The sequence below is a fragment of the Sarcophilus harrisii genome, chromosome 6 (assembly GCF_902635505.1).
Source record: "Sarcophilus harrisii chromosome 6, mSarHar1.11, whole genome shotgun sequence".
Classification (NCBI taxonomy): Eukaryota; Metazoa; Chordata; class Mammalia; order Dasyuromorphia; family Dasyuridae; genus Sarcophilus; species Sarcophilus harrisii.
Window position 1 is genome coordinate 239,046,163 of NC_045431.1, and position 27,926 is coordinate 239,074,088.

General features: G+C 58.8%; 1 protein-coding gene across 1 annotated transcript; it reads right to left on the reverse strand.

The window, feature by feature from the left end:
- Positions 1–27,594, reverse strand: TPCN2 (two pore segment channel 2). Its single transcript, XM_031944216.1, has 25 exons — positions 27,335–27,594; positions 21,509–21,573; positions 20,934–21,010; positions 13,833–14,010; positions 12,939–13,055; positions 12,672–12,778; positions 12,057–12,129; positions 10,844–10,943; positions 10,197–10,262; positions 9,954–10,018; positions 9,716–9,813; positions 9,202–9,283; positions 8,899–8,985; positions 8,510–8,629; positions 7,809–7,868; positions 7,164–7,292; positions 6,723–6,772; positions 6,133–6,232; positions 5,855–5,926; positions 4,844–4,920; positions 3,871–3,952; positions 3,699–3,781; positions 3,158–3,239; positions 2,097–2,191; positions 1–1,520 (listed from the first exon to the last, which is right to left on the reverse strand). The coding sequence occupies exons 1-25, from the start codon at positions 27,462–27,464 to the stop codon at positions 1,442–1,444; spliced, it is 2,274 nt and encodes a 757-aa protein (XP_031800076.1). The 5' UTR covers positions 27,465–27,594; the 3' UTR covers positions 1–1,441.
- Between the last annotated feature and the right edge of the window lie 332 nt (positions 27,595–27,926).

Here is a 27,926-nt window from a genome sequence, read left to right on the forward strand (position 1 = left end):
TTTCACGGCAGATTCGTTCACACATTTGTATTGTTTTTTCCCCTTTAATCAAAACGGAAGCAGCCCAACTCGGGGGGTTCTAGGCTGGAGCCGTGGCCCAGGCCCAGTTGATTACTATTTGCAATGATTGCTGACTCTTTTTATCTTTTTAAAAATCTCTGCCCCGTCTGTCCCTGAGGGAGCAGTGGGGGATAGGGGGAGCCCCCCACACACACCTGTTGCAGGAAAAATGACCCCATCTGAAGGGACAGGGATGACTTCCCTTCCCCCCTCTCCGGGGGCACCAAACAAGGCGGGGTCTAGGGTTGGGGAGGAAGAGAAGCTGAGCCACTTGGACACGAGAAGCACTTAAATTCATCTGCTTCTTGCACCTGGAGAGGTGATGGACTGTGGATACAGAACGGTGCATACAGTGGAACACAATGGTTGCACCTTCTCTGTGACCAAGGCTCTGGCCCGTCCGGAGCGCTCACAGGGCAATGGCGCTGCCGAAGGAAGGAGCCCGGGATGCGCCGGGGGAGGAAGATGGTGAAGAAGGCCCTGCCGAGGGTCACCCGGCAAGCACTGGCTCTCCCTTACGCCGGGCGCCCAGGTTCTGGGAGAATGCAGGACGGTTCTCCTTTGAGCCCCTCGTGCCCCCCAGCATGCCTCTAGGCTCCATCCCCCAGCCCAGGAGCTGGGGCACAAGGGCTACCCCCATGTCCAGGCGCCATTTCTAAGAGATCAGGGAGGATGAGGGAGGGGGCCTGCAGCGCCACGCACAGAACCATAACCAAGACCAGACTTCGATTAACGCATATTAGAGACGGGGAGCCGGTGCAGAGGGGATGAGGGCAGAGACCTGGGCATGACCCCGCTGACCCCACTGCCATCTGAGATAGGAGTCACCCACAGAGGCCGAGGCGTGCCCGGCTGAGCCCGAGGGAGAGACCCACCCCGGGGGCCCCTGACTGCCCCTCTCCTGCAGTCCCCAGTCACTTAAAGTAGGCACAGCACGGCTGGCGTCGTCATTCAGGCTAAAAAATAAAGCTGGTTCTTCTGCATGTGAGATGCCCGGGACCCCCAGAGCCTCCCAAGGCACAGTCGGAGATCAGCCGCGCTCCGGCCCCCAGGGCCCCCACCTGGGGTCTCACACCCCTCCCAAGGGCGCCCCCTCACGCTCCTAAGGACTTGCAGGTGAAAAATGACAAGGCGGAAGGGAGAGGCCTCCTGCAGGTGTCCAGAGCCGCCCTCCCCACAGGGCATCCTCCCTGCGGGGCAGCCGCTCCTCCCTCCACAGCAGCCGCTCCCTCCACACACAGATGGGAACCAGTGGTTTGCAGAATGGAAAAATTCCAGGGTGGGGAGTCCATCCCCCCTTTTCCCGGCGAGGGTCCCGCAGACAACACTTGAGGCCGTGCCGTCCCTCCCGGGGGGAGGCCGCGGGCAGGGGCCACCTCTGTCACCTGCAGAGGTGGAGGTGAGGATGCTGCGTCAGCTTCTCCACCAGCTCTTCTTCTGTCGGTTCCTCCAGGACATCCCTGCGGGAAAGATGGGTGAGGGTCAGCGGCCTCTGAAGCCCACCCCCCGCTCCCTGCACTCACCAGCGAACACCTACTGCGTGCCAGGGTTGCTGCTGAGGACTACGGGGGAGGCAAGCTCTGGGCCCTCCGGCCTGGCACACAGTAGACATTTTAGCAAAAGTTTGCTGAATTAGCCCGGAGGCCCCCAGAGAAGCGCCTCTGGCCGAGGGGAAGCTAAGCCCCGACGCCCCTTTCTCCCCACAGGCCAGAAGCAGGCTTTCTGCCAACCCAGGAACCTTGGCGGCCCACCCCCACCTCCCAGCGCCACCCAGCACAGAGTAGGCACTTTATATGTGGATCGATCCTACGGGTGGCCCAAAGGAAGGATTCCCCCCACTTCCTGCGCTTTCCCTCCCCTCGCACTCTCGGATCCAAAGGGGATCGGAGTTAGAGCCCCTCCGGGCTTGCAGTAGAGACCCCACACCCACAACCCCCCAAAGGGCATCCTTTGACCCTGGGACCCCCATGTGCTCCACACGCAGAGGCAGGCCTTGGGGATGACATGGCCAACCCGGGTGCCCCATCACTGCTCACCTGAACATGAGCTCCACCGTCATCTGGTAGGGAACCTGGCAGGCCCCGGGGACTGGCTGCTGCTGGCCTCGGCGGTCCCACTTGTGAATAAAGTTCTGGGTGGGAGGGGAAGGGGGGGGGGTCTGTGCCTGAGCCAAAGACCTCCCACTCTGGTTCCTCCTCCCAGCTCTGGCTCCCCGCTCTGGCTCCCCCCTCTGGCTCCCCCCTCTGGCTCCTCCTTCCCCTCTGGCTCCTCCTCCACCTTGGTTCCTCACAGCTGCAGACTTAATTCTCTGCTAAAAAGCACCAGTAGGGATTTGGAGGGGCCCAGCCCCCTCACATTACAGATGGGGAAACTGAGGTCCTTCTCCCCTCCCCTCTGTCATTCTAATCTCCCTTCCTGCCAGGAGGAAGCGGGGCCTTTCCCCAGCAGCGCTCCCGTCCAAGGAAGCCTCATGCCACCAGAGGCAGGATTGGGGGGCCCCAAGGAGAGCTCTTCCGCCCCTTTGCGCGCTCACAGCCAAGGCTGGGAGGGACACGTGCGCACAGACACACATGTAAAGGCCATGACCCTTTTCACTCCCACCCAGTGGCCTCCGTTACTGCCCCGACTCCCCTCCGCCCCCCCCCGCTGGCCTCCAGAATTAAGAGGCACTGGGGCCTCCAAGGCGGGCATGGGGCCAGTTTGGGGCCAATGCAGCAAACAGGTTGGGGGGGAGGGGCCTGGGACTTCACTGGCGCTGAGCAGGGGGGGCCTGGATGGGTCACTATGGGCATCCCTGGGGGTCCTCCTGACAAACGCTACCAGAGTCCTGAGTGTGAGGGCCCCGGAACTGTCAGGACAAGGAGCCGGCCGCAGAAGCAGGGCCCGGCGGGCAGAGGCTGCTCCGGGCTGTCACTGCCACGTTTGTGGCTGGCTCCAAGCTCAAGAGAGGGGTTTCCCACACCGAGAGCTCCCCAGTTCAAGGTAGCCTGGGGCAGACAGAGGACACGGGGCCCACGTGGGCATCGGCAATGGTCCAAGGGGGGGAATCGCCCGTGCCAGGACCACTCCAGGGACAAGGCGACTGCGCCGCCCCTACCTCCAGAATCACAGCCACGAAGAGGTTCATCCAGATCACGGAGGACACCAGCCACCAGGCCACAAAGTAGAGCTTCGACCACCTGCGGGGAGGGGCCACAGCTTCCTGGGACCCCGGCCCCAAAGCTGCCACCACCGGCCCCCACCCCAGAGACCCCTGGCCCGTGTCCTTGGGCACGCTCTGTCACCAGACATGCGGGCTCAAGGCTAGAGGGGGCCTGCCCGAAGCCCTCCAGTGACGGGGAGCTCACCACCCACCCAGGCGGTCCATCCCGCCCCGAGGACCAGAGCCTTCCCCCGTCATGACTCCGGGGTCTGCCCCCTGCTCAGGAGCCCAGAACTAAGCTAACCCACCCAGGGACGGCCCTGTGGGTGCTCGACCGCCTGAGCAGCCCCCGCTAGCCCCAGGTCCTCCCATTGACAGACGGCCCCTCGCCACCTCAGGACCCCTCCCGGCCTCATCACTCCCAAGCTGCCCCTCTCAGGTCTTACTGCTTTGGGGTGACAGGCAGAGAAATGGCCAGGGCGGGGGGGCCACTTACGGGCTGGAGTAGCGCGTGTACGCGTCCAGGAAGACCTGCCAGTTGTTGACGACCATCACGTTCCAGAGAGTCACCAGGGCAGCCTAGGGACAGAGGGTGGCCGCAAGCGGTGAGATGGGGGGGTGCGTGGGGGGAGGGGAAAAGGGTGGGGGCGGGGCAAGGCGGGACTCACCGCGAAGTCATCGAAGTTATTGGACCAGTACTCCAGCTGCTCGAAGGTACCACAGGGCGCCGTGCTGTTGGCGTAGACCAGGCTGCAGAAACACAGTGAGAGACTGACGGGAAGTGCTGTGGCTCAGTGGGCAGCGTCAGGGGCCAGGAAGACCCGGATTCAAATTCTGCCACAGGCCCAGAGGCCCGACAAACGCTCTCAATGGCAGCGTCTCAGTGGCCACAGGCTGCTGGGAGACTCGCGTGGCCATTCAGGGCTAGGCTAAGAAGCTGCTGTGGTGGGGGATGGAGGCACAAAGGCAGGCCGCGATCCAGACCCCCAGGATCCCCCCTCAGCCCAGAGCCCCGTCCCGACGCCAAGCCTCGGCCAGCCCACAGAGCGATTCCCCCGTCCTGGGCCTGCCCCGGGGTCGAGTGGAACGGACCCTGCTCCCCCTCCTTGGCCCGGTCTCCTCCTCCCAGGGGCCTCGGCCACTCCTTCACAGCACATGGAACTGGGGTCACGCCTTGCCTTGCGTTCCCAGCACCCGGCAGTGACCCTTAGCACACAGGAAGCACTTAATAAATGCATGTTGGACCGGGGCAAAAAGCAGGTGGGAGGAGTATCACCTCCCCAGGCCGGGACCCATCGCCACCCTCAAGGCAGCACCAAGATCTAGCTCACACCGACGGTTGCCACATCCCAGGCCAGGGGCGGCCCAATAACTGTCCCAACGCGCCTCTCGCTGCCAGGGACATCTCCGGGCCTGCGTGGCCAGGGCAGGAGGGACGGAGGCCAAAGGAGGAGGCCGAGGGCCTCAGACTCCAGAAATGCTGCCCGTGGCTGCCGTGGCGGGGCCAGGCTTAGAGGAGGGGCCGCGAGGGAGAGGTCACCGCGAGTCAGCACCAGGGACAGGGCCAGAGCCGATGAGCGCGCCCACTGACCTAACAGCCAGTCCCCAAATCCCATCCCCACCACCCCAAGCCAGGCTCACCTGTGGTTTCCGGGGGGCGCCCCAAGAGCGCCTCGGAACAGGCCGATCCCAATGATGGCAAAGCTGTAGTAAACCACCTGGCAGGGAAAAAGCCGGAGGGCATTCAGCCAGCCTGACCCATTTTACAGAGGGCAGCGGGTCGGAGAGCCCTGGAGGGACCGGGCGACAGATTGGGGGAAGGCTGCTGGGCCCTAGAACGGACGGAACCAGGCTGTGGAAATTTCCCACCCAAGGCTCTGAAGAGGAGCAAGATCTCTGAAACCAAAAGGAGCCTGGGAAACCTCGCAAAGGTTCCTCTGTGGCTTGGAACCTTGGGCAGAAAGGGAACCCCGTTCTTCCTGCACAAGCCTTTCAGCCAATAGCCACTAGGTGGCGACAGATGAGCAACAAAGCAGGGAGCAGCCACCAGTGTCCCCCTCTCCAGCTGCCCCTGGCCTTGGGGGGGAGGGGGCCCAGCTGCCTCTTCAGGGCCCCCCACTGCAGTACAACCAGGAGCCCTTGTTTCCTCAGTGGAGGAATTGCTCTATTGCCGGTGGCGTCTGTAATGTGGAAAAGGATTTTCTTGGCTGTCAGGATCTGGGTTCAAATTAAACCATGAGTGATTCCTGGCTGGGTCTGTTTCCTCCTTTGTAAGAGGAAAAGCTGCCCTGGAGGCCGAGTCCCTTCTCAGTCTGGACTGATGAGCCAATGGTCCCAGCAGATGGTCTGGTAAAGACGGTCTCCACGTCCCCCCACAGGCCCAGGCCAAAAATGGTTTCCACGGCTGGATTTTTTAAAAGGAAGGAGGCCCCAGGAGTGGGAAGGAGGCCCGGGGAGCAGACTGGAGGGCAGACCCTTCCCCAGACAGCCCCTGGGCTGTCTGCCTTGTGGCCACCCTGGGAGCTCCATTTCTGGAGTCCGGTCTCTGCCTGGGGCTTTGGAACGACCACCCACCATCCGGCCCCCCCAGCCTCCGGCAGCCTCCCCTGGGGCCAAGGGGCCAGACCCAGGCGCAGGATGGACCTGACTTACCACCAGGATCCCCGCAAAGGCTCTCATGTTTTTGACCAGGTCCAGGAGCGTCCCGGCCACCAAGGACATCAGCTGAAAAACAGAGTGCAAGTCCCTTTCTGCAGACATGGCTGCCTCCTCTGGCCTGCGGGGCCGCTGGGCCGGGGGGACGCCCAGCTCCTCCTGCCCCTGGGTGCTGGCCCGTCTGCCCTGCAGCTTCCCCCTCCACCACCAGGGGACTCGTGAGCCCCTCCCAGGGTCCCCAGCCCCCCACTGCACAGCCCCTGCCCGCCGCTGACCTTCACGTTGGGGATGATCCTTAAGAACCGGAACACGATGAACATGTTGACCAGCCTGGCCATGTCCCACAGAGACAGGATGCCCAGCATCTCGGGCTTCCTGGGAGACACGGAGGGAGGGCTGAGGACAGAAGCTGGGCTCGGGGCCCGGGACCCTCTCAGGGAGAAGGGGGGCAGAGCCAGGTATGAGGAGGCTCGGGCACAAAGCCAACACCCGCTGGGCCCACAGCCAGCCGTGCCCCCCGCCCTCGGCAGCCCCTCCCAGGCTCCCTGACCCCACACCCAGCCCCCTAAGCCTGATCTTAGAGTCCGAGCTCCGGAGGGCCGGGGGTCCCCGCCCAGCCCAGCCCCCAGCGTGGGCCAGCCACGCTCTCCGGCCGCAGGGCTTCAGGGGCAGGACACGAGCGGCCCGGCAGCCACAGGGAGCCGCCATCCCACGACGCAGAGCCAGGGCCCGGACGCCTGCTGGCCTGCAGGGCCCCAGGGCGGGCAGCAGGGAGGGGCCGGCTCCCAGGCCCAGGACCCCCATCTCAGCGAGGCGCCAGCCTGCCCCCCCCGCCCCCCAGTGCCACCCTGCCGCGGTCACCTACCAGCCCGGATGGGGAAAGCCGTACACGGCCAGAGTGGAGATCTCCAGGACCTTTAATCACAAGAGAGAGAAGAAAGACCTTGTTCCAGGGACGCCGGGTCTGTGGGGAGGAGACCTCGCCGCGTCCCATCAGTCGCCCCACAGGGGGCCGCCGGGGAAGGCTCCGGCCTCCGGAAGGCTCCCCCTTGTGGAGGGGGCTCGAATCAGGGCCCAGGGGGGGCCGGGGAGGGGGCGGTAAGGAGGGGGTGGGGGCGGAGCCCCAGGCAGTCAGTGCCCCCCAGCGACCCCGGGACACAGTCAGAGGCGCCCACCCCCCCCAGGGACACAGTCAGAGGCGCCTGCCCCCCCAGGGACACAGTCAGAGGCGCCCATCCCCCCCAGGGACCCGGGGACACAGTCAGAGGCGCCCGTCCCCCCTCCCCCCACCACCAGGGACCGTTACCAGCAGGACCACGGTGAGAGACCCGTCAAAGACGTTGCTGAAGAAGGAGCAGTAGCCCCTCGGGCCCAGGGCAAACACCTTGAGCAGCATCTCCAGCACGTAGTAGAGAATGAAGAAGTAATTCAGGACCTTGGACACAAAACGGGGAGACCCCAGTCAGGGGGGCCCAGATGGGGGGCCGCGGGCAGAAGTGGCACAGCCTGGGGGGGAGGAGCCGCCGGCGGGTCGCCCTCACTGGCAGATCCGGGGTCACATGGTCACCACTAGAGCCGGTCTCGCCGCCCCGAGAGGCCGAGGGGACCGAGCCCGCAGGTGAGAGCCAGAGAAGGGCTCCGGGCCCCGGAACTCAAAAGGGGCGGGAGCCTCACGCACGAGCCGAGCCCCTCATGAGGCCGGGAATGGAGGGGGACAATCGGCCGCCGCCCAGCCAGAACACGGCGCCCCCGCCGCCAGAACACGGCGCCCCCCGCCGCCAGAACACGGCGCCCCCCGCCGCCAGAACACGGCGCCCCCCGCCGCAGAACACGGCGCCCCCCGCCGCCAGAACACGGCGCCCCCCGCCGCCAGAACACGGCGCCCCCCGCCGCCAGAACACGGCGCCCCCTGCCGCCAGAAGACGCAGACAGCAGGCGCCCTCAGGCTCACCCCCAGAACGAAGTCATCGCGCTCGCCGGGCAGCCTGTCCGCGTCCATCACCAGGAACATCTGGAGGGAGGGCGGAGAGCGCGTCACAGGCGACGTCAGTCCCGGGCACAGAAAGGCCGCAAACCCCCACCCCCAAACTATCTCGGGAGTGGCAAGAGCCGTGCCAGAGGCCAGAGGGAATAGGGGTGATATGGCGCCCCCTCCCGGGGCAATGCTCACACAGATGGAAAGGGGGGTGAGAGGCGCCCCCTCCCGGGGCAATGCTCACACAGATGGAAAGGGGGGGGGGTGAGATGGCGCCCCCTCCCGGGGCAATGCTCACACAGATGGAAGGGGGGAGGGTGAGATGGCGCCCCCTCCCGGGGCAATGCTCACACAGATGGAAGGGGATAGAGGCGCCTCCCGGGCAATGCCCACACAGATGGAAAGGGGGGTGAGAGGCGCCCCCTCCCGGGACAATGCTCACACAGATGGAAGGGGGTGAGATGGCGCCTCCCGGGCAATGCTCTCACAGATGGAAGGGGTGAGAGGCGCCTCCGGCAATGCTCACACAGATGGAAGGGGGTGATATGGCGCCCCCTCCCGGGGCAATGCTCACACAGATGGAAAGGGGGGTGAGAGGCGCCCCCTCCCGGGGCAATGCTCACACAGATGGAAAGGGGGGGGGGTGAGATGGCGCCCCCTCCCGGGGCAATGCTCACACAGATGGACACGATGTTTCCGAAGGCCACCAAGTTCCCCAGGTAGTCGAAGTAGCGGTGGCCGAAGAGGGACTGCGCCCGCCGCAGGAGGGCGGAGCGGTACTCGGGTCGAGGGGGACGCTGGGAAAAAGCAGGGACAGATGAGCGGGCGGAGCAGGCGCAGGCACTGCTGGGGTTCCCCCGGGGCCACGCCCCCCCATCCTCAGACACGTGTTCAAAGAAAGCCCCGGGCCGGTTCTCGTACATGGAAGGAGCCCTCCCCTCCCCCCCTCCCCCCCCCCCACTGAGACCTGCACCTGCGGCGGCCGGGAAGCCCCTGCCCGGGCCAGAGCGGACTCATCCCCTGACGTCAGAGCCCCCCCCCCCCCCCCGGGCGCCCGGGCACGGACCTCCTTGACCGCGTCTCTGTCCAGCTCGTTGAAGACGCCCTGGAACTGGTCGGCCGACAGCAGCCCCCCGGCGTGCGCCCCGACAGCCTGCGGAGGGAGCGAGTCTTGGGGAAGCCCCCGAGGGTGGGGGGGGGAGGGGGGGAGGGGAGGAGGGGGAGGAGCCCGGAGCGCCAGCCGCGGGCAGGGAGGGGCCGACTGCTTCCCTGGGGGGGGGGGAGGTATCGCGGCTGCTCAGGGCGGGGGTCCCCCCGCCTCCCGGGTCCGCGCCGCTCCCTGCCGCTCCCCGGGACAGAGGCCGCTCACCTGGACGATGGCCTCCTTGCGGTAAAGCTTCATGTTCACCTTCTGCATCATCTGCAGGAAGGTCTCTGGCTTGACACCGACTCTGTGAGAGAGCAGGGCGGGGCCTGTGCCCGAGGCGGCCGGAGCCCAGCGCCCGCCCGCCGAGGGGGCCCGGGGAGCCCCGAGTCCGACAGAGTCCCCCGGGGCGGGGTGCCCCGCCCCCTTGTCCCCAGGGCCCCGCCCTCCAGAGCCCGGGCTGGGGTGGGGGTGGGGGCTCCCCGCTGGCTCCTGCGGCCAGACCCGAGGCTCCGGGACCCACAGCAAGGGCCCCCACCCTGGGCCCCGGACGCTTTTTTAAACCTTTTGAAAAGCGCCTCCTCAGGGTCTGAGCACATTGTTCCCAGAAGCGCCCGGGGCGCCAAAGGTGGGGGGCGGGGGACAGGACACAGAAAGGCCCAGGGCCCGGTGGGGGGAAGGGGGGAAGGGTCTCAATGGGTCCCCGCCCCCCCCAAGCGCCCGCGCCGCCCACACTCACACCAGGGGGTGGATTTCTGCCCCTTCCAGGGAGCACAGGACTTGGAAGGCGGCTCTGATCCCCAGCCGCCGCCGGAAGAGCGAGGACTGGATGGCTTCCTGCCGAGGAGAAGCGGCCGCGTCCAGCCCCGCTCTGGGGCCCCTCCCCCCCAGAGAGGACCCCCGGCCTCCACCCCCCCCCAAGTCATCCAGGCCCATCCCGGGATCCCGAACCCCCCCCCCCCCCCCCCCCCCCTCACCATGAGGTAGCCCCGGAACTGGTTGTAGATGATGGCGGTCAGCAAGTTCATCAGAAACAAGCTTCCTGCCGGGGAGGAGGCGGGGCCGAGGGTGAGGAAGGGGCTGGGGGGGCACAGTCCGGGTCCTGGCACCGCTCACGGGAAGGGGAGGGGAGGCGGGGGCGGGGCCAGTGTCCCGGGCGGTGCCCCAGGAGCTGCCCCCCCAGGCCGGGCAGAACCGCCCCAGCGCCCGACCCGACTCACCTATCACGGTGAAGACGATGAAGAAGATGGAGTAGGCTCGGTGCTTGGAGTAGGCCGGAATCATCACTGGGGGGGCGGGGGCGGGGGGCCAGTTAGAGCCGCCCCAGAAAGTTCCCCAAAGCTCCCAGAGGTTCCAGATTTATATGGGGCGGGGGAGGGGGCGGGGAGGAGAGAGGCTAGAGGCCCGCTTTGGATAAAATAAGCCAAGGAGCCCCCCCCCCCCCCCCCGCCTGTCCCCCTCCCTCCTTGAGACAATTCTGGACCAGGGAGAAGAGGGGGAAGGTGCAGGGGAAGGCCCGGAGCCGGCCCAAGGTGGATCTGGGGGGTGGGGGCGGGGCACTGGGGACGGACCATCAAACTGCCAAGGGAGGAGGGAGGGCGTGTCCGGGGCCCATGGGGGGCAGGGAGGGGCTGCTCCTCTCAGGTGGGGAGCCAGACTGGGAATTATGGCCCGGGGCCGGCCCTGGAGGGGATGGAGGGGGAGGCCTTGCTGAGGGTCCTTCCAGTCCTGGAGCTCTGAGATTCTCAGAATCCCCAGGGAAGAAACCCCGGGAAGGGCCCAAGCGCCCCCCAGCGAGCCCCTTGCAGATGGGCCTGAGCCCCATGTCCCCCCGCCGAGGGCCCCCTGCCGCCGGCCCCTCACTCACCATCAGGGTTGTTGGCCGTGGTCAGGAGCACCAGGAGGGAAGTCAGGGACTCGGGAAGGTTCCGGAAATAGAGCCGCCGCTCCTGGTCCTTCTGGTCGTCCTGGAGGGGCCGAAGGGGGCGTTAGGCGGCCGGACAGGTGAGAGGGGGGCGGCCCCCCATAACTGGGGGAGATCCCGGCACCAGGACGAGGTGAATTTGAGGGTCCCTGAGACTGTGCAAAGACCCAGGCCCACCCTCGGCACCAGGGCTGAGGAAACACTGGTGGGGGCGAAGGCCCGAGAGAGGAGCCAAGCTGTCCCCGCCGGGGAGAGGCCCTGCTCCCTGGGACACGGGACCTGCCGTGCCTCAGTTTCCCTCTGTAAAAAGAGCGGGGGAGGCCAACCAGCCTCCGAGCTCCCTCCAGGCCCAGTCCTAGGTCCCACAGTCCCCAGCTGCCAACTGCTCTGGCCAAAAACATCATCCCTCTGAAGCACAAACACTCACTCCCTCGCTCCAAGAGCCTGGAAGAGCAGCCAGGCCTCCCCGGTCAGAAGGAGACAGAACCCCAGACCCGAGGGGCCCCCCTCCCTCGGGGGCCCCAACCCCCACTCTCTAGAGAGAGACCTGGTTCCAGATTTTTAGGGAGAAAGTCGGAGGCTGAGAACAAGCACATTGGGGTGGGGGGGGAGTGCACCCCCAAATCCCACCCTGCCCCCGACCCTCTGCCCAGCCATCCCTTCCAGCACCCCCCTTCCCCCCCCTCCCCCGCCCTGAGCCGGGCGGGGGCTCCGTGCTCTTAGACCCGGACCAGAGTTTTTATTCCAGCTGAATATCTGCTGCTCGGCCATCCCAGCCCCCACTGCTGCCCTGAGTTCTTCCAGCATTCCATCCAGGGCCCCGCCTCTGAGCTCCCCCCCTTCCCCACCTCAGAGGGCCCCCCGCCTGCTCTGACCACCGGCTGCTCCATCAAGTCCTGACTGTGCCTCCTCCCACTCCCCGGAATCTCGGACCTCCCCCCAGTGACCCCCCCGCCGGATCCCGTCTCTGGGGGGGCCCCTCTGGCAGACCGGGAGCTTCTCGAGGGCCTGGCGTTTGCCTTGCTCTGAATCGCCAGCACCTGGCACACAGTAGGCGCTTCGTAAATGCCGGCCGACGTGCCGCGCCCTGGACGGGTGGGTTCCCGCCCATTCTGGGTCTCCCCCTTGGGGCCCAGCGGGGGCCCTTCCCTCTTACCTTTTCCCGCATAAACAGCAGCATCCCCAGCATGGTGAAGAGGCACAGGTGCACGACCAGCAGCAGCGCCACGCTGTCAGGGAGAGCCCCGGGGGACACGCGTCAGCTATGAGGTGGGGAGCAGCCCGGGGGACCAAAGGCCTGGCCCGGTCCAGGGTTCCAACAGCCGGGCCTGAGGGAGCAATGGCCCACCCAGGGGACCTTCGTCCCGAGCAGCCTGAAGCCGGACACTCAGACAGCATCCCGGTGCCAGCAGCCTCCGAGGAGGCCTCCCAGACAAGCCCAGGGAGAGGCCGAGGTCCCCGGAGCTCTGCACGGCTGGGCGCCCGCTCCCTCAGGGGGGACATTACCGGGACACCCCGCCTCCAGGGGGGCTCTGGGTCCCCATGATTTCCAAGCACAGAAGATGCTCCCATCCCCATCCTCGAACCCAGATACAAACTAGGAGTCATCGGTTTTATGACGCTCCCAGGGTTGCAATGTGCTCTATCAGGGTGACCTCATTTGGATCTCCTCGCCAGCCTGGGAGGTAGGGGTTACTCTGGCCCCCATTTTACAGGTGGGCAAACTGAGGCAATCAGAGGGGTGTCCACACCCCGACCCCCACCCACAGACCTGGCCATCTCGGGCAGCGTCCGTTTGATGCATTTCAGGGTCTTCTTCATCATGGAAGAGTTCTGGAGGAGGAAGAAGGGCCGCAGGGCCCGGCGGATTCGCAGCGTCTGAAAGACAGAAGGGCGTGGGTCCCAAAGCCCCTCAGGGACAGGCATCCAGGGACCCGCCAGGGCCAACAGTGACAGAAGTCACAGAAGGAAGCTCCATCCTAAAGGGCCGGCCTCCTCTCCCATCCCCAGCCTCCTCTGCCGTCCCCAGCCTCCTCACCTCCCGACAGGCAAAGCTCAAAGACACAGTCCAGTCGGCCACGGACACCACCAGGACTACGATGTAAGCCAGCAGCCACGGGTTTTTCGGAAATTCTTTCCATCCAATCAGGTAGCTCTAGAAGACCAAGGCATGCCCTGAGCCGGCCTCCACGCCTCAGGGGAAGGCTGGGCTTTTCTCCATCCCAGGAGGCAGCAGGGGAGGCCCGGGGGACAGGGCTCACATTATACACTACAGATGAGAGTAGCGGGACCCAGCCCCAGGAAAAGCAGGAGGGGAGGGCTGGAAAGGGAAGGGAAAGGAAGGGAGGAGACAGACAGGGGAGGAGGGGGAAGGGGCTGAGAGCGGGAAGAAGGGAGAGGAAAAGAAGAAGAGAGGGAAAGACAACAGAGAAAGAAGGAGAGAGAGAGGAAGGGAGGGAAAGAAAAAGGAACAGAGAAGGAGGGAAAAAAGGGAATGAAAGAGAGGAACAGAGGGACACAGAAAAGAGAGGGAGAAAAAGGAATAGGGAAAGAGGAAGAGAGAGAGGAAAAGAGGAAGAGAGGGAAAGAAAAAAGAAAAGTGAGGGAGAGGAAGAGAGGAGATGGACAAAATAGAAAGGGAGAGAGATTGCATCTCTTCTTTGCAGAGGCGGGGGACTGCAAGTACAGAGCAGTGTATACACTGTCAAGACAAGGCTAGCATGGCAGTTCTCCTACTCTTTGTTCTTTTCCTTCTTTGTTACAAAAACCAGGAGGGAGGGGATAAGATGGAGGCAAAGTGCCTTCATAACAAAAGATCTCAAGAAGCCCATTTTAAAAGCACAAACGCAAGGGTCACCCCGATGATTTCAAGCCCCCGGGCCAGGGCAGCAGGGGGGCCAGCTCTGGGGCAGCCTCCCTCCCCCAGGCTCACCTTCATGGACACATCCGCTATGAAGACCAGGAAGCAGAGGGCCTCGATGCTCTCGGTCAGGCCGCACGGAGGCTCCCAGGGGGCCTGGCGGTAGCGGACATCTGAGGTGACCGTGAGGGAAGAAGGGATCTCGATGAAGGCCAGAGACAGGATCAGGAAAATGGTGAAACTCAAAATCCTTGGGGAGGAGCCAAAGCTCTGTTAAACGTCCGGCAGGGAGCCCAGATGGCCAAGCAAGCAGCAAAGCCGTGATCCTCCCGTGCCCACCTCTGAGCAGCCACAGACTAGGCCCCAAGGGCCCTGGGGTGGCAGCCGGGAGGAGAGGAGGCAACTTTTTAGCCCAGGAAGCCTGGAGGATCTGCAGGACGGTCCCCTCATCCAGGCCCTAGAAGGTGCAGCAGCCCCTCCCCATTTCTTTGGCAAAACCAGACGAGCCTCCATGTGTTCCAGCCTCGGCCAAACAGGCATCCACCATCGGCTAGACTGGCACGTGCCTCAGTGCAGGCCCAGGGAAACAAAGACATTTAAAAGAAAGGAAAAAAGGGTGGGAGGAGGGAGGAAGGGAAGGAGAGAGCCAGAGAAAGAGAGACAGAGAGAGACAGAGAGAAGAAAAAAAGAGTTAAAGAAGAAAAATAAAAGGGATCTGACCATAGAAAGTAATTATGGTGACAGGGAAGACCAAGACACAAACTCAGGACAACAATGTCAAAACATCTATGGGCAAAACCCCAAAGAAAAACAAGAAGGCTCTCAAGGCCAGAAAGAAATCATGGAAGAGTCCAAAAAGACACTTAAAGATGATATAAAAGACACAGAAGAAAGACTGGGGAAAGAAATGAGAGTAAGGTAAGAGAATTGTGAAAAAAAGAGTCAAGAACTTAGAAAACTACTTTAAAAGTAGAATTGACCAAACAGAAAAGGAGATACAAAAATCCACTGAGGAAAACAACTCCTTAAAGAGTATAGATGGCCAAATGAAAAAGAAAATATGAAAGCTGAGGAAAATATCACCTTAAAAGCTAAAATTAATGCCTCCATGAGACATCTGGAATCAATCAAAAAAATTTAAAAGAATGAGTAAAATGGAAGAAAATGTAATACCTCATAGGAAAAAACAATCGACCTTGAAAATAGATCCAGGAGAGATAAAATAAGAATCACAGGAGTATCTGAAAACCATAATCAAAAGAAGGACATGAACAGAGTCATCTAAGAAATCATCAAGGAAAACTGTCCTGATGTCTTTGAACCTGAGGACAAACCAGGTATTAAAAGACTCCACTGATCACCTCAGGAAAGACATCCCCAAGTAAAAACTCCAAAAGATACAAGAACCAAATTTCAGAACTATCATATCAAGAAAAAAATACCACAAGTAGCCAAAAAGAAACAATTCAAATATCAGGGAGCCACAATCAGGATTATACAGGACCTGGAAGCAGCAACATGAAAGGATCAGAAGTCATGGAACATATCTGGAAGGTAAATGAACTAGCACTACAACCAAAGATTGTGAAATTCAGCATATTTCAAAAGAAAAAACAGTCGTTCAATGAAAGAGAAGGATTTCAAGCTCTCCTGAGGAGAAAAACAGAACTAGAAGAAAAATATGTTCTCCAATATCAAGACCCAAGAGAAGCATAAACAGGTAAAGGGGAAAAAAAAAAAAAAAACATAAGGGATTCAATATAACTAAACTGCTACATCTCTACATAATTTTCCCATGTATAATGAACATCACTTGACCCTTCCTCTCCTCTGTATTGGCTTGAAGAGGGAAGGAATACTATACACAATCAATTGAGTATAGAAATCTATCGGACAGGGAAGTAAGAGGGGGGACAGTAAGTAAAAGAAGGGGTGGTCGCTAATAGAAGGAAGGGCAGATTAGGGGAGACGGTACCAGAAGCAAAACACTGGGAAGGAAGGAAAAGGTGGAAGCAGAAGGAGGACAACCAGGAGGAAAAATAGAATGGAGGGAAATACATAGGTAGTAATCATAATCATGAATGTGAATAGAGTGAACTCTTGCATAAAACAGGAATAGAAAGAATGGATTATAAACTAGAATCCTGTAATATTTTGTTTACAAAAAACACATCTGAACCAGAAAGACACACATAGAATAAAGGTATAAGGGGCTGGAACAGAATCTGTTATGCTTTAGCTGAAATTTAAAAAAAAAAAAAAAAAAAAAAAAGCAGGGGCAGCAATCCTGAACTTAGACAAGCAAAAGCAAAAATAGACCCAATTAAAACAGATAAGGAACCTTGCTAAAAGGTACCATAGACAACAAAGTAAAATATACACCAATTGGTTCAGCATCCAAATTTTTAAAGAAGTTAAGTGAATTATAGGAAGAAATAAACAGCAAAACTATATTAGTAGAGGACCTTAACTGCCCCTTCTCAGAATCCAATAGATTCAACCAAAAAGTAAACAAAAAAAGAAGCCAAGGAGGTAAGTATAATATTAGAAAAATTAAATATGACAGACCTTTGGAAAAAACTGAATGGGAACAGAAAGAAAGACCTTTTTCTCAGCAGTACATAGCACCTACACAAAAGACCATGTAAAAGGGCATAAAATCCTCAAAATCAAATGTAAAAAGGCAAAATTTCAGATCACAATGCAATAAAAATTACATTCCACAAAGGACAGTGGAATATGTTAAAAAAGTTAACTGGAAGTAATGTAATCCTAAAGAATCAGTGGATCAAAGAACAAACCATAAAATAATTTCATTAAAAAGAATGCCAACAAAAAAACAACATACCAAAACTTATGGAATGCTGCCAAAGCAATACTTAAGGGGAATTTTATTTCTCCAAATTCTTATATCAACAAAATGGGAAAAAAGTCTATGAATTAGGGATGCAACTAAAAAAAACTTGGAAAAAATTCAAAATCCTCAATTGAACTGCAAATTGGAAGTCCTGAAAGTCAAAATAAGACCGAAAGTAAAACAACAAAAACTACTAAATCAATAAATAAGCCTAGGAGTTAGTTTTATGGAAAAATAATAAAAATAAAACTAGATAAGCCACTAGCTAATTTGATTTTAAAAAGAAAGAAAACCAAATTTTTTTAGTATCAAAAATTAAAATGGTAAAATCACCACTCATGAAGAAAAAACTAAAATCATTAGGTAGGAAATATTTTGCCCAGTTATAGTCCATTAAATCTTGATAGTCTGAGTAAAACTGATGAATATAAGAAGTAGGTAAGCAGATCAGGAAATAGAATGTCTAAATACCCCATCTTAGAAAAATAAATTGAATAAGCTATTAACAAACTCTTTATGAAAAAATCCCCAGGGTCAAATGAGTTCACAAGTGAATTCTACCAAACATTCAAAAAACAATTCTAGTACTATACAAATTATTTGGAAAAATAAGCAAAGAAGAAGCTCTACCAAATTATGACACAAATATGGTAATGATGTCTAAATCAGGAAGAGCTAAAACAGAACAAAAATTATAGATCAATTTCCATAACGAAGATTAATGCAAAAGTTCTGAACAAAATACTAGTAAGGTCATACCACAAGAACTGTACACTATGATTAAATGAGATTTATACCAGGAATGCAAAGTTGGTTCAATATTAGGAAAACCATCAACATCATTGACCATATCAATAAGAAAACCAACAGACAACATATGATTATCTCAACAGATGTCGAAAAAGCTTAACAAAATTATAGGATCCATTCCTATTAAAAACATTAGAGAACATAGGAATAGAGTGAATATTCCTTAAAACAATAAGCAATATCTACATAAAACCATTAGTAAGCATTATTATATTATAAGGATATGTTAGAAGTCTTCCCAATAATATCAGGGATATTCAACATATCCCTGATATATATGATGAATATATATTCAATATATTATTGAATATAATTCTAGAAATGTTAGTTTTAGCAACAACAGAAGAAAAAAAATCAAAGGAATTAGAATAGGCAATGAAGAAACAACTATCACTATTTGTATTTGATGTGACGGTATACTTTAAGAATCTTAAGGAATCAACTAAAAATTACTTAAAATTAATAACTTTAGGAAAAGTTGCAGGATATAAGAGAAACTTACAAAAATCATTTCTTCATGTGATCAACAAAGCCCAGAAACAAAGAAGTTTCATTTAAAATAACTGTAAACAATATAAAATACTCGGGATCCTACCTGCCAAGACAAACCTAGGAACTATAAGGACACAATTACAAAACACTCTTCACGCAAATAAAGTCAGAACTAAACAACTGGAAAATATCAGTTTGCTCATAGGTATGCTGAGCCAACATAATAAAAAAAGTCACAATTCTGTCTAACCTTATATACTTAAGTGCCACATCAATCAAATTACCAAAAAAATCTGACAGAGCTAGAAAAAAGTAACAAAACTCATATGGAAGGAAAAAAGGTCAAAAATATCAAGAAAATTAATGAAAAAAATATAAAAGATGGACTAGCAATACGAGATTTCAAATTATATAAAAGGAGTAATCAAAATTATCTGGAAAGGAAAGAGGCTGGTGGATCAATGGATTAGACTTGGTACACAAAACACACTAGTCAATGACCAAAGAAAACTAACGTTCGGATCCCAGCTTTGGGGGTAGAAACTCACTATCTCACAAAAGCTGCTGGGAAAACTAAAAAATAACAGGACATAAACTAGGTATAGACTAATCTCTCTCACATCATATACCAAGATAAATTCAAAAAATCAAAATGATTTAGACACAGAAGAGGGACACCATAAGCAAATTAGAAGAGCATAGAATAGTATCTCTGGCAGATCTATGGGAAGGGGAAAAATTGATCAAACAAGATAGAGCATTATAAAAGGCAAAACTGATAATTTTGATATACTATATTTAAAAGCTTTTGCATAAACAAAAGCAATATAACCAAGATTGGAAGGAAAGCAGAAAACTGGGAAACAATCTTTATAGCAAAGATCTTTGATAAAGGCCTCAATTCTATAGAGAACACTTAATTTTATAAGAATACAAGCATTTCTCATTTGGTCAAATGGCTAAAGGATATGAAAAGGTGGTTTTCAGATGAAAAAAATCTATAAGCATATGAAGAAGAGCTTTAAACCTCTTTTGATCAGAGAAATCCAAATTAAAACAACTCTGAGGTGCCCCCCTACATCTAGCAGATTGGCCAATGTGACAAAAAAGGAAAGTGATATATGTTGGAGGGGATGTAGAAAAACTGGGGCGCGACACCACTGCTGGAGTCGTGAACTGATACAGCCATTCCTGAGAGCAAACTCTGCTTAAAAAGCAACCGAACATACACACCCTGGGAACCAGACCACCACTGCTGGGTCTGTATCTGGGATCACGAAAACGGGGAAGGGCCGGATGTACAAAAACATCAGAGCAGGCTGTTCGTTGGGAGCTGAAGGGGAACGACTGAACAAGCCGTGGTATATGAACGTGAAGGAACACTGTTGTGTGATAAGGAACGATGCCCAGGCGGGTTTCAGAAACACCCCAAAAGACTTGACTGATGCAGAGAAATAAGCAGAACTAGGAAACGTGACGCCTAATATCGGCCATGCCATGGGATCATTAACCCTGAATGTCTCAGCTCTTCTCAGTGACAAGATGGGCCGAGACAACACAACAGACTCTGGAAGGAAAATGCTGCCCACGTTTGGATGAAGGCCCGATGGACTCAGAATCGGACTGATGCGGTTTTCCCACTTGTTTTTTGTCCCCCTTTCACAACTGGGACTAATATGGAAATGTCTTACATGATAGGACACGCTCACCATCTTTGAAAGAAGCCAGGGGAGTGAAGAAGACAGATTTGGAACACAAAATCTGGTAAAAAACGAATGCTCTGATAATGTAGAAATACGTATCGGAGGAGGGCACGTGTCGAGCACACGAGGGATGACTTGCCGTCCAGGGGAGGGATGGAGAAAAAAGTGGGACATGAGATTTTGCAGGCGTGAGTGCTGGGAACTAGTTTTGCATGAATTTTGAAAATAAAAAACTTATTTTTTAAAAAATGCTCAATTTTTTCTTGACATGAAACTGGAGGAAAATAAAATGCTATTAAAAAAAAAAAAAAAAAAAAAAAAAAAACGAGTCTGACCCTGCCATGAGGACAGCTGGCTGCCCACCAATGGCCAAGCCTGTCATGGAGCTGAGCCAGACTCTGAAATCCTTGATAAACTGGCTCAACACCCGATGCCCACACAGCTGACCCAGAGCCCTGCTCTGGGAGCATGGACAAGGCCCTGGAGTCCCACACCCCACATAGCAGACAAGGGCACAGGGTCTGCCCGGCGCCAGCCCCACCAGAGCAGGGAGAAGTCAAAGGTTTCCTTCCCAGCCTTTATCGCCATCCCCACCTTATCCCATCTCCTCCCCATCCTGCCCTAGGCCTGGAGCTGAGCTCCCAAGAAGCCCAGAGGGAAAACAGACTGGGGAGCCCCAGAGCGTTGGGTCCAGTCACACAGCAGTTCCTGGGGTCTGACCTCCCAAGCCCAGTGTGGACAGGTCCCGGCTGCACCCGCCCCCTTCCCAGTGAGTGCCTGTCCCTGAGCATCCCTGTCTGGCCCAGCAGGGGGTGGTCCCTGAGCTGCCCTTGTGCCCCCCCCCTCCCCCCCGGCCCCATCCAAGCTGATCCTGACATGGGGTCCCATGTGTCAAGCTAGAAGAGGTCTCAGAGGCCACTGAGTTTGTTTCACCGATAAGGAAACAGGTCTGGGGACATAATAAATCATGTGGCCAAAAGTAGTCCCACAAGGGGGGAGCATCGGAGGCATCTAACCCCAAATCCTGGGAGTACCCCAGATCCGTCTCGTGGTCTGCCTCAGCCCCAGGAGCCCCAGCCGTCCTTCATTCAGAGAGGAATGAGCCCCGAGTACAGAGTCAGCGGGGACCCCATTTTGAATCTTGGCTCTGGACCGAGTTATTTAAGACTTCTGAGGTTCAATTTCTTCATCTCTAAAATGGGCAGCACAGGCCGCCCTCCCGGATCACTGAGCCAATGGCAGAAGTGCCCGTGGAGAGAATCCAGCGGAGCCCCCCGGGGAAACTGCGAGCAAAAGGGTGGGAATTCTCACCCCTGGCAGATGCGCGAGTAGTGCCATCGGTAGAGTGTCAGCGACGTGGAGTCCATGCGGTGATAGATGGAGCGGTACTGGAAGCAAACGTGGACGAGGTGAGGGGACACTCCACACCAGGAGGGCTGGGGAGGAGGTCCCTCATCATGGCGCCCTACTCTCAGTGAGGGGTTACCCGTGGGAGGGGCCCAGGTCGGTTTGGAATAAAGGGAGTCTCAAAGCACCAAAGGCAGAAGGAGAATTAATGTTAAATGTTCAATAAAGTAAAATAATTTCATAAAAACATAACCGTCAGAGAAATGAAAGCATGGTGCTGCTCTCCCAGAATGCCGTCTGTCCTTCCTTTTCCTGCCACAAGGGGGGGCAGCTGCCTTGATGCGGCCCAAGAACGCCCCACCTCCTTCCCCTCCAGGCCTTTCCCTCCCCACATCCCTGACTCACAGGGTCCTTCACACGCCCAGGCCCAAGCAGCGGCCTCTGTGCCCCGTGCAGACAGACGCCCCCATGGGGCCAGGGGGATGGCACAGGCCTGGGTCATCCCCCTCCCCGCAGGGACAGAGGCCGGGCCGCCCTACCTGGATGGCGTCCTCAATGAACACGGCCGCCTGGCTGATGCAGAGCTCCCGGTGGGCGTCGGCACCTGGACACAGAGGAGAGAAATCAGTCACCGAGGGTGGGTCACCCAGCCGCTTTTACAGACAGGGAAACTGAGGCCGGGAGGAGTGAATGGAGGCAGGAGGGCCGGGTCTGCATCCTGGCTGCAATATGATTAGCTGGGTGACCTTGGACCATCCCCTCCCCCTCTCTGGGGCTCAGTTTTCCTTTCTGTGAAATGGGGTGAATAGTCCTTGTGCTACTCGCCTCCAAGGGCGTGGTGGGTAGGGGTATTCCCAAGAATCACAGATCTGGAGCTGGGGGGGACCTCAGGGACCAGCAGGTATCCGTGACTGGATTCGCATCTAGGGCCTCTGGCTGCCCAGCCCCGCGTCCTTAGCAGTATAGGCCGCTGTGGCTGGGACTGACTCTGCTAAGAGGGAGAGGTGAGACTTGAACTCGGGGCTCTTTCCAGAGCGCCCCACATCGCCTCGGCTGGCTTACTGCCGTTCTCTCAGCAACTGTCCCGCCTTTGTAGGAAACAAAAGCAAGACAGGCCCAGAGTCTTTTGCTCTTCGGGGGGCTCTTCTCAGATCCCGCTGGGAGCGGGCACTTGATCACAGGGAGGCGGAGGAGGGGTTCTCAGAGGCCTAGGCGGGTGGGTGGGCGGGCGCCCCTGCCCAGGAGGAGCTCGGCCGTGGCGCTGCCCAAAGCCGTGATTCATTCCCAGGCAGCGTCGGCTCTACCGGAAAACCTGGCAGAGCCCGCTGGGGAACGGCCCTGCCCGGGCCAGGGCCCGGGGGGGCGAGAGGGAGCCAGTGGTCCAGCCCCTCACAGCACAGGAGGCACAAGGGGGGAAGCTCAGCCACAGAGCAGAAAAGGGCCCAGCCGGCCCTCTTCCCCTGGCCCCGGAGGGACTCTGCCCTGCCTTTCAAAGGGTCCCCCCCCAGACTGCACACGGTGTTTTAGCCACTGATGAAGGTGAAAAAACAAAGCAGGACCCGATGATAAAGGGGAGGGGAGGTACCAAGGAGCCATCCCCAAGGGATGAAGGAGCACACAGCTGCCTGCTGCCCTTTTCTAGCCTCCCTCCCTTCCTTCCGTTGCTCTTTCTTTCTTTCCTTTTTTTCCTTTTCTTCCTGCCTTCCTTCCCTCCCTCCTTCCATTGCTCTCTTTCCCTTCTTCCTTCCCTCTCTCCCTCCTTCCATTGCTTTCTCTTTCCTTCTCTTCTTCCTGCCTCCCTTCCTTCCCTCCTCTTTCCCTCCTTCCAATGTTCTTTACTTTCCTTCCTTTCTGTCTTCCCTCCTCTCTTCCTTCTCTCCTCATTTCCTCCTTCCGTTGCTCTCTTTACTTTTTTTCTTCCTTTCTTTCCTCCTCTCTCTGCTTTTTTTCCCTTTTTCTCTGTCTCCTTCCCTCCGTTTTTCAGAGTCCGGCTCCCTCTCCCCCCAGGCCAGGTGCTCAGTGGCCACTCCCGCCCCAAGCCCCGCTGACTGACCCAGAAGCTCTGACCAGGGCTGGCTGCTCCTCCTCCCCCTGCCGCTGATGACCGGCGTGTGACCACCCAGCCCCCGTGGGCCCCGCTGTCCCTCAGAGCTCCCCAGCCCAGGGGTGCCCCAGCCCCGGCCCCGGCCGCCTCCAGGGCACTTTTCAAGGGATCGAGGATCAGATCTGAGGCCACAGTTTAAAAAGAACCTTCCAGAACATCAGGACATTAGAACAACTTGGGGCTCCTGCCTCAAACACACAAGCTCGGCCAGGAAAGCAAAGGAGAATGGCAGACGTGGAGGCCGGGGGCCTCGGGGAAGCAGCTTGGAACTGCCCAGAAAGCTCCGGAACCATGCCCGTGCTCCCTGACCCGGCCAGCCCCCCATCCGAGGCCCAGGGCCCCACGGCGGCCCAAGGAAAGAAGCAGCGCCGTCACCCCCAAAGCACTGCAAGCCCCACCCGGAGCGAGGGGGTGCCCCCCCGGGAATGGCAAACCGGAGCCGTGAGCCGTGCGCACCACCAGGAGCCGCCACTCCAGCGGAATGTGGGGGAGCTCTGTGCCCGAGGAAGAAGGCCCGGCGGGCCCGAGAGAAGGCGCCCAACGCTGCCCCGGGACCCAGCGGTCACCGCCTCCTGCCAGAGGGCACAGGCAGGGGCAGCTCGGGGCCCTGCGCGTCCGGGGCTGGGGCTGGCTGGACATTTGAACTGCTCCACCCCTCGTTTTGCTTTTTCTAGTTTGTTTTTGGGGGGAGGATTATAATTATTCATTATAATATTACATATATAACATAATTAATATAATTATAAATTATTATACATTAGAGGGAGAGGGGAGCTGGGGATGACTGGGGGTGGGGGTTCTCAGCCCCCCTCCCGCCTCTGGCTCCCGGTCCTGGGGGAGGAACAAGCACCCGGTCAGGGCAGAGGTCCTGGGGACAGCCCGACTGTAGCCCTTCAGTGAACGGCCCGACAGAAGCGATGGCCCATAGATATGGGCAGGGGCCGTCTTGTCCAAAGTGCCCAAGCCTGAGGGGCCCCGGGGCTTTAGCAAGTCCCATAGGGGCTGCAGCCCCCGACACACACACACACACACACACACACACACAGACACACACACAGAAACCCCCCCACACTCCCCTTAGCCCGCTCCCTGCCCCAACCCCCAGGGTGCACTGTCTGGACCTAGTCTCACCCTCTCATGCCCCTCGGAGGAGAAATACTTGGAGGCCACAAGGAGCGGCCCCGTCCCCTCGAGCCCCTAGAACCTGGCTGCCCTGTAAAGGCCGGGAGATGGGGGGGATGAGAAGGGGAGGCCCACAATCCCCCAGGGGAGGAGAGGAGGGGAGAACATTAGTGAGGGTCCAAGACTCTCCCAGTCACTGGTGGGAGCAGAGCCTGCGCCATGTGTGCCCGGGACCCAGGGAGGGCAGAGAGAGCCCAGACACCCAGACGGGCTCTGGGTCAGGCGTCCCAGCCGCGAGGGAGCTGCGGGCACACACTGGCTCGGCAGCCGTTCTGGCCCGGAGCACATCAGAGGTGCCCGGAGTGCGTGCCCTGCCCGGGAGGACCCAAAGGGCAGATTTGGCAGGGCAAGAGGCAAGGGGCAAGCCTGATGGCCTGACTCCACGGCGATGACTGCAACTCACGGGGGGGGGTGTTGGCCGGTCCCTGGTCCCACAGCTGCATGGGCCCTCAGGCCACATTCCAACTCGGGGCTTCCTGACTCCAGAGCTGATGTAAGAGAGCAGAGATAACTTCTGCTCCTTCTTAGGCTGACCTGATTCTCATGCATCTTCAGTGCTCCCTAAAGGCACTTTCATCGGTTTGCACACAGGGAAGTGCCCCTCTGCTGGACTGCATGGGAGCCCCGAGGCAGGGCCCAGACTGACCCCCGCCCACCCCTAAGCACCCAGAGCCGAAGGGCCTCCCACCCACAGCAAGGTACTGACACCCACCCAGGGTGGGGGCCTCAGTTTAGCAAAGCACCAGTTCCTTGCCCTTCCCTCGAGGCAAGCTGGCCAAGGGGACTGATTCTGATCTCACAGGGGAGGAAACTGAGGAACGTGCTTGCCCAGGGCCCCCCCCCCAGCCAGGAAGTGCCCACTGACCAGTCAGGAAGGGGCTGAAGGTACAGAAAGAAGGTGACCTTGTCGGGGCAGGGGGGGGCCCCGAGCGTGCCAGGCTGAGCCAGAGTCCCTGTGCGTGAGGATGAGGCCTCTGCGGCTGGCAGGGAGCACAGGCACCTGCTGCCAAAGCCAGATGGTCTTTGCGGGCCCCCAGGAGGGGCCTGGCCACGGCCCGACATCCACCATGGCCAGAAAGTCGGCAACAGGCCCCACCTGGGGCCCACGGCTGAGGACAGAACACGGCCCCCTCCCGCTTAGCCTGAGCCAAAAGGGAGGCACTGGACACTAGGATTGGGAGGATGCATCTCCTGCTTATGGGGAGGCTGCACTCGGGCAGGCCTCGGGGCACAAAAGAGAACTCCCCGGGGCCTGGCCTAAGGGCCCTGAAGTCCAGCTGAAGCCAGGGGACAGACCCGGGGCTGCTGATTCTGAGGGTCACCATGGGCCAGCCCGGGGGTCCGGGCACAGAATCCTGGGAGCCGGCACTCCAGCTGCAGGAGGTGGCAAGGATTTGGGACTCAGGACCCCAGACGTCCAGCAGGAAGGAACCTTGGCTGTCAAAGACCTGACCTCTGGGATGCCCAGAGGGCCATCCCCCTTCCCCCCCCCACCCTGACAGAGGTCACCCTCTCTCCGCCCCTTCAGCCCCTTCCTGACTGGCCAGCGGGGGCGGGGAGCACCGGCCCCAGAGGGGGCCTCAGAACACTGGCCAGGAGCTGCAGAGGCAGGTCCAGGCTAGAACTAGCTCACAGTGGAATGGGGTTGCCTTGAAAGGTAGTGAGTGTCCTGCTCATTGGCGGTATGGAGACTGGCTAACCTGCCTTGAGGATGCAGTAAAGGGAGAGAGCCTTGCTCCGGTATGGACCGATTCCTTTCCAGGTCTGGGAGCCGCCGGGATCAGGGCAGGGCAGATCAAGACTACGAGGGAGGGCTCCCCAACCCAGGCTGGGCCCTCCCCCCCTTCACACGAAGCCCAGGCCAGGGCAAGAGGCTTCTGCTTGGTCTTCCTGCCTCCCATCCTCCAGAGCTGCCAGAGAGGTTTCTAAAGACCCTCTGGACGGGCCGGTCCTCTCCCAAGCACTTGGCAAAGCGGGAGAATACAGTAAGCAAGAAATAAATGCACACTGCATTGATGGATCTAAATCGGGAAGAGAAAGGCCCGTCCCAGCTCATCAGATCCTCCTGCCTCATTTGAGCCCCAGGAGGGCAAAGGGCTCCCCCCGCACCGGTCAGAGGCAGGCTCTGGCCCCACCCTCTGAAGCCAAACCCGGGCGGACAAGCTCCCTGGAGCCCCTGCACACCGGAGCAAAGGGGCTTTGGGGCTCCGGGGGGCCGGCGACCGCAGGGGCGGGAAGGTCAGCAGGCAAGGGGAGAAGGGGCAGCCGGGGCCTTCCTGGCCACAGGCGCAGAGCCGAGACCTTGCCTTTGCCGGCAGACACAAGCCCCTCCGGGTGGCCGCGGGCCGGGGAGCGAGGGACGCCGGAGGCCTCTGGGAACTCGAGGGAGCCCGGATGCTGAGGGCAAAGCCCGGAGGTGACCGCGGGCCAGCCCTGCCCCCCTCCCCCCCCAGGGCCCAGCATCTCCCCGGCTTGGGCGCAGAGGCCGCGGCCCGTCCGCGCCGGGGGGCGGGAGCCTTGCCGGCCCAGCCGGTGACCGGAGCACCCGAGCCCGGCTTCCCATCGGGGGGACCTCGGGCTGGGGGGGGCGCCCAGGGTCGGGGGTGCCTCGGACAGAGAAGAGGGAAAGCGGGGGCTGCTCGGACTTCGCAGCTGGTTGCAGGGAGCCCAGCCCCGGTCGGAGCTCCCCAAAGGGGCGATGAGGAAGCGCCCCCCACACACTCTGGGCCGGGCCTGGGCCGGGCTGGGGCAGAGCAGGGGCAGCCTCGGTCCGTCCGGGTGGGGGCTGGGGGAGAGGGGGGGGGTCTCCAGGAGCGGGGGGGGGGGGGGGGGGGGGGGGGGGGGGGGGGGGGGCGGGACCCCCGGAGGAGCCGGCACCGCCGAGGAGCCGGCGCCTCCCATTCATCCTCCGGCCCCAACCCCGCCGGGCCCCTCCCCCTCCTCCAGGGGCTGCAGCCCTTCCGCTCGGTCCCCAGTCACTTCGCGCTCCAGACCGCCGCTCCCCCGACCCCGTCCCCCAGATCCCCTCCCCGCGTCCCCTCCCCCAGCCCCTTCCCCACTGCGCCCCGCCCCCGCTTACCTGGCTCAGCCCCGGCGCCATAGGAGCGCGCAGGGCCGGGGCCGCGGCCGCCCAGCGCCCCATCCGGGGGCCCCGAGCCCGAGCCGCGGGGGCGGCGAGCGCCGGACAGCAGGGGCTCGCTCTCCTCCATGGGGCAGCCGCCACGCGTGTGCTCGCCGCCGGGCCCCCGCCGCCGCCCCGAGCGCCGTCCCCAGCTGCGCCTCCGCCGCCCTCCCGGGCCCAGCCTGGGGCGGGGCCGCCCGTGACGCCACGGGGCTCCCCTCTTAGCGCGGCCCAATGAGCGCGGCGGGGATCCCGTGACCCGCGGGGCGGAGCCTCCTGGCCCCGCCTCCAGGCCGGGCGGGGTCCCCTGGAGCCCCCCACCCCCCGGAACCGGCTGAGAGGGAGAGTCGGGCCCCGGTTACTGTATCGGGAAACTCACAACTAGTCAATTACTGCGGCCGGCAGGGGGAGGAGGGGGATGGGGACCAGGCGGAGGGAGGAGGGGGATGGGGACCAGGCGGAGGGAGGAGGGGGATGGGGACCAGGCGGAGGGAGGAGGGGATGGGGACCAGGCGGAGGGAGGAGGGGGATGGGACGGCGGAGGGAGGGG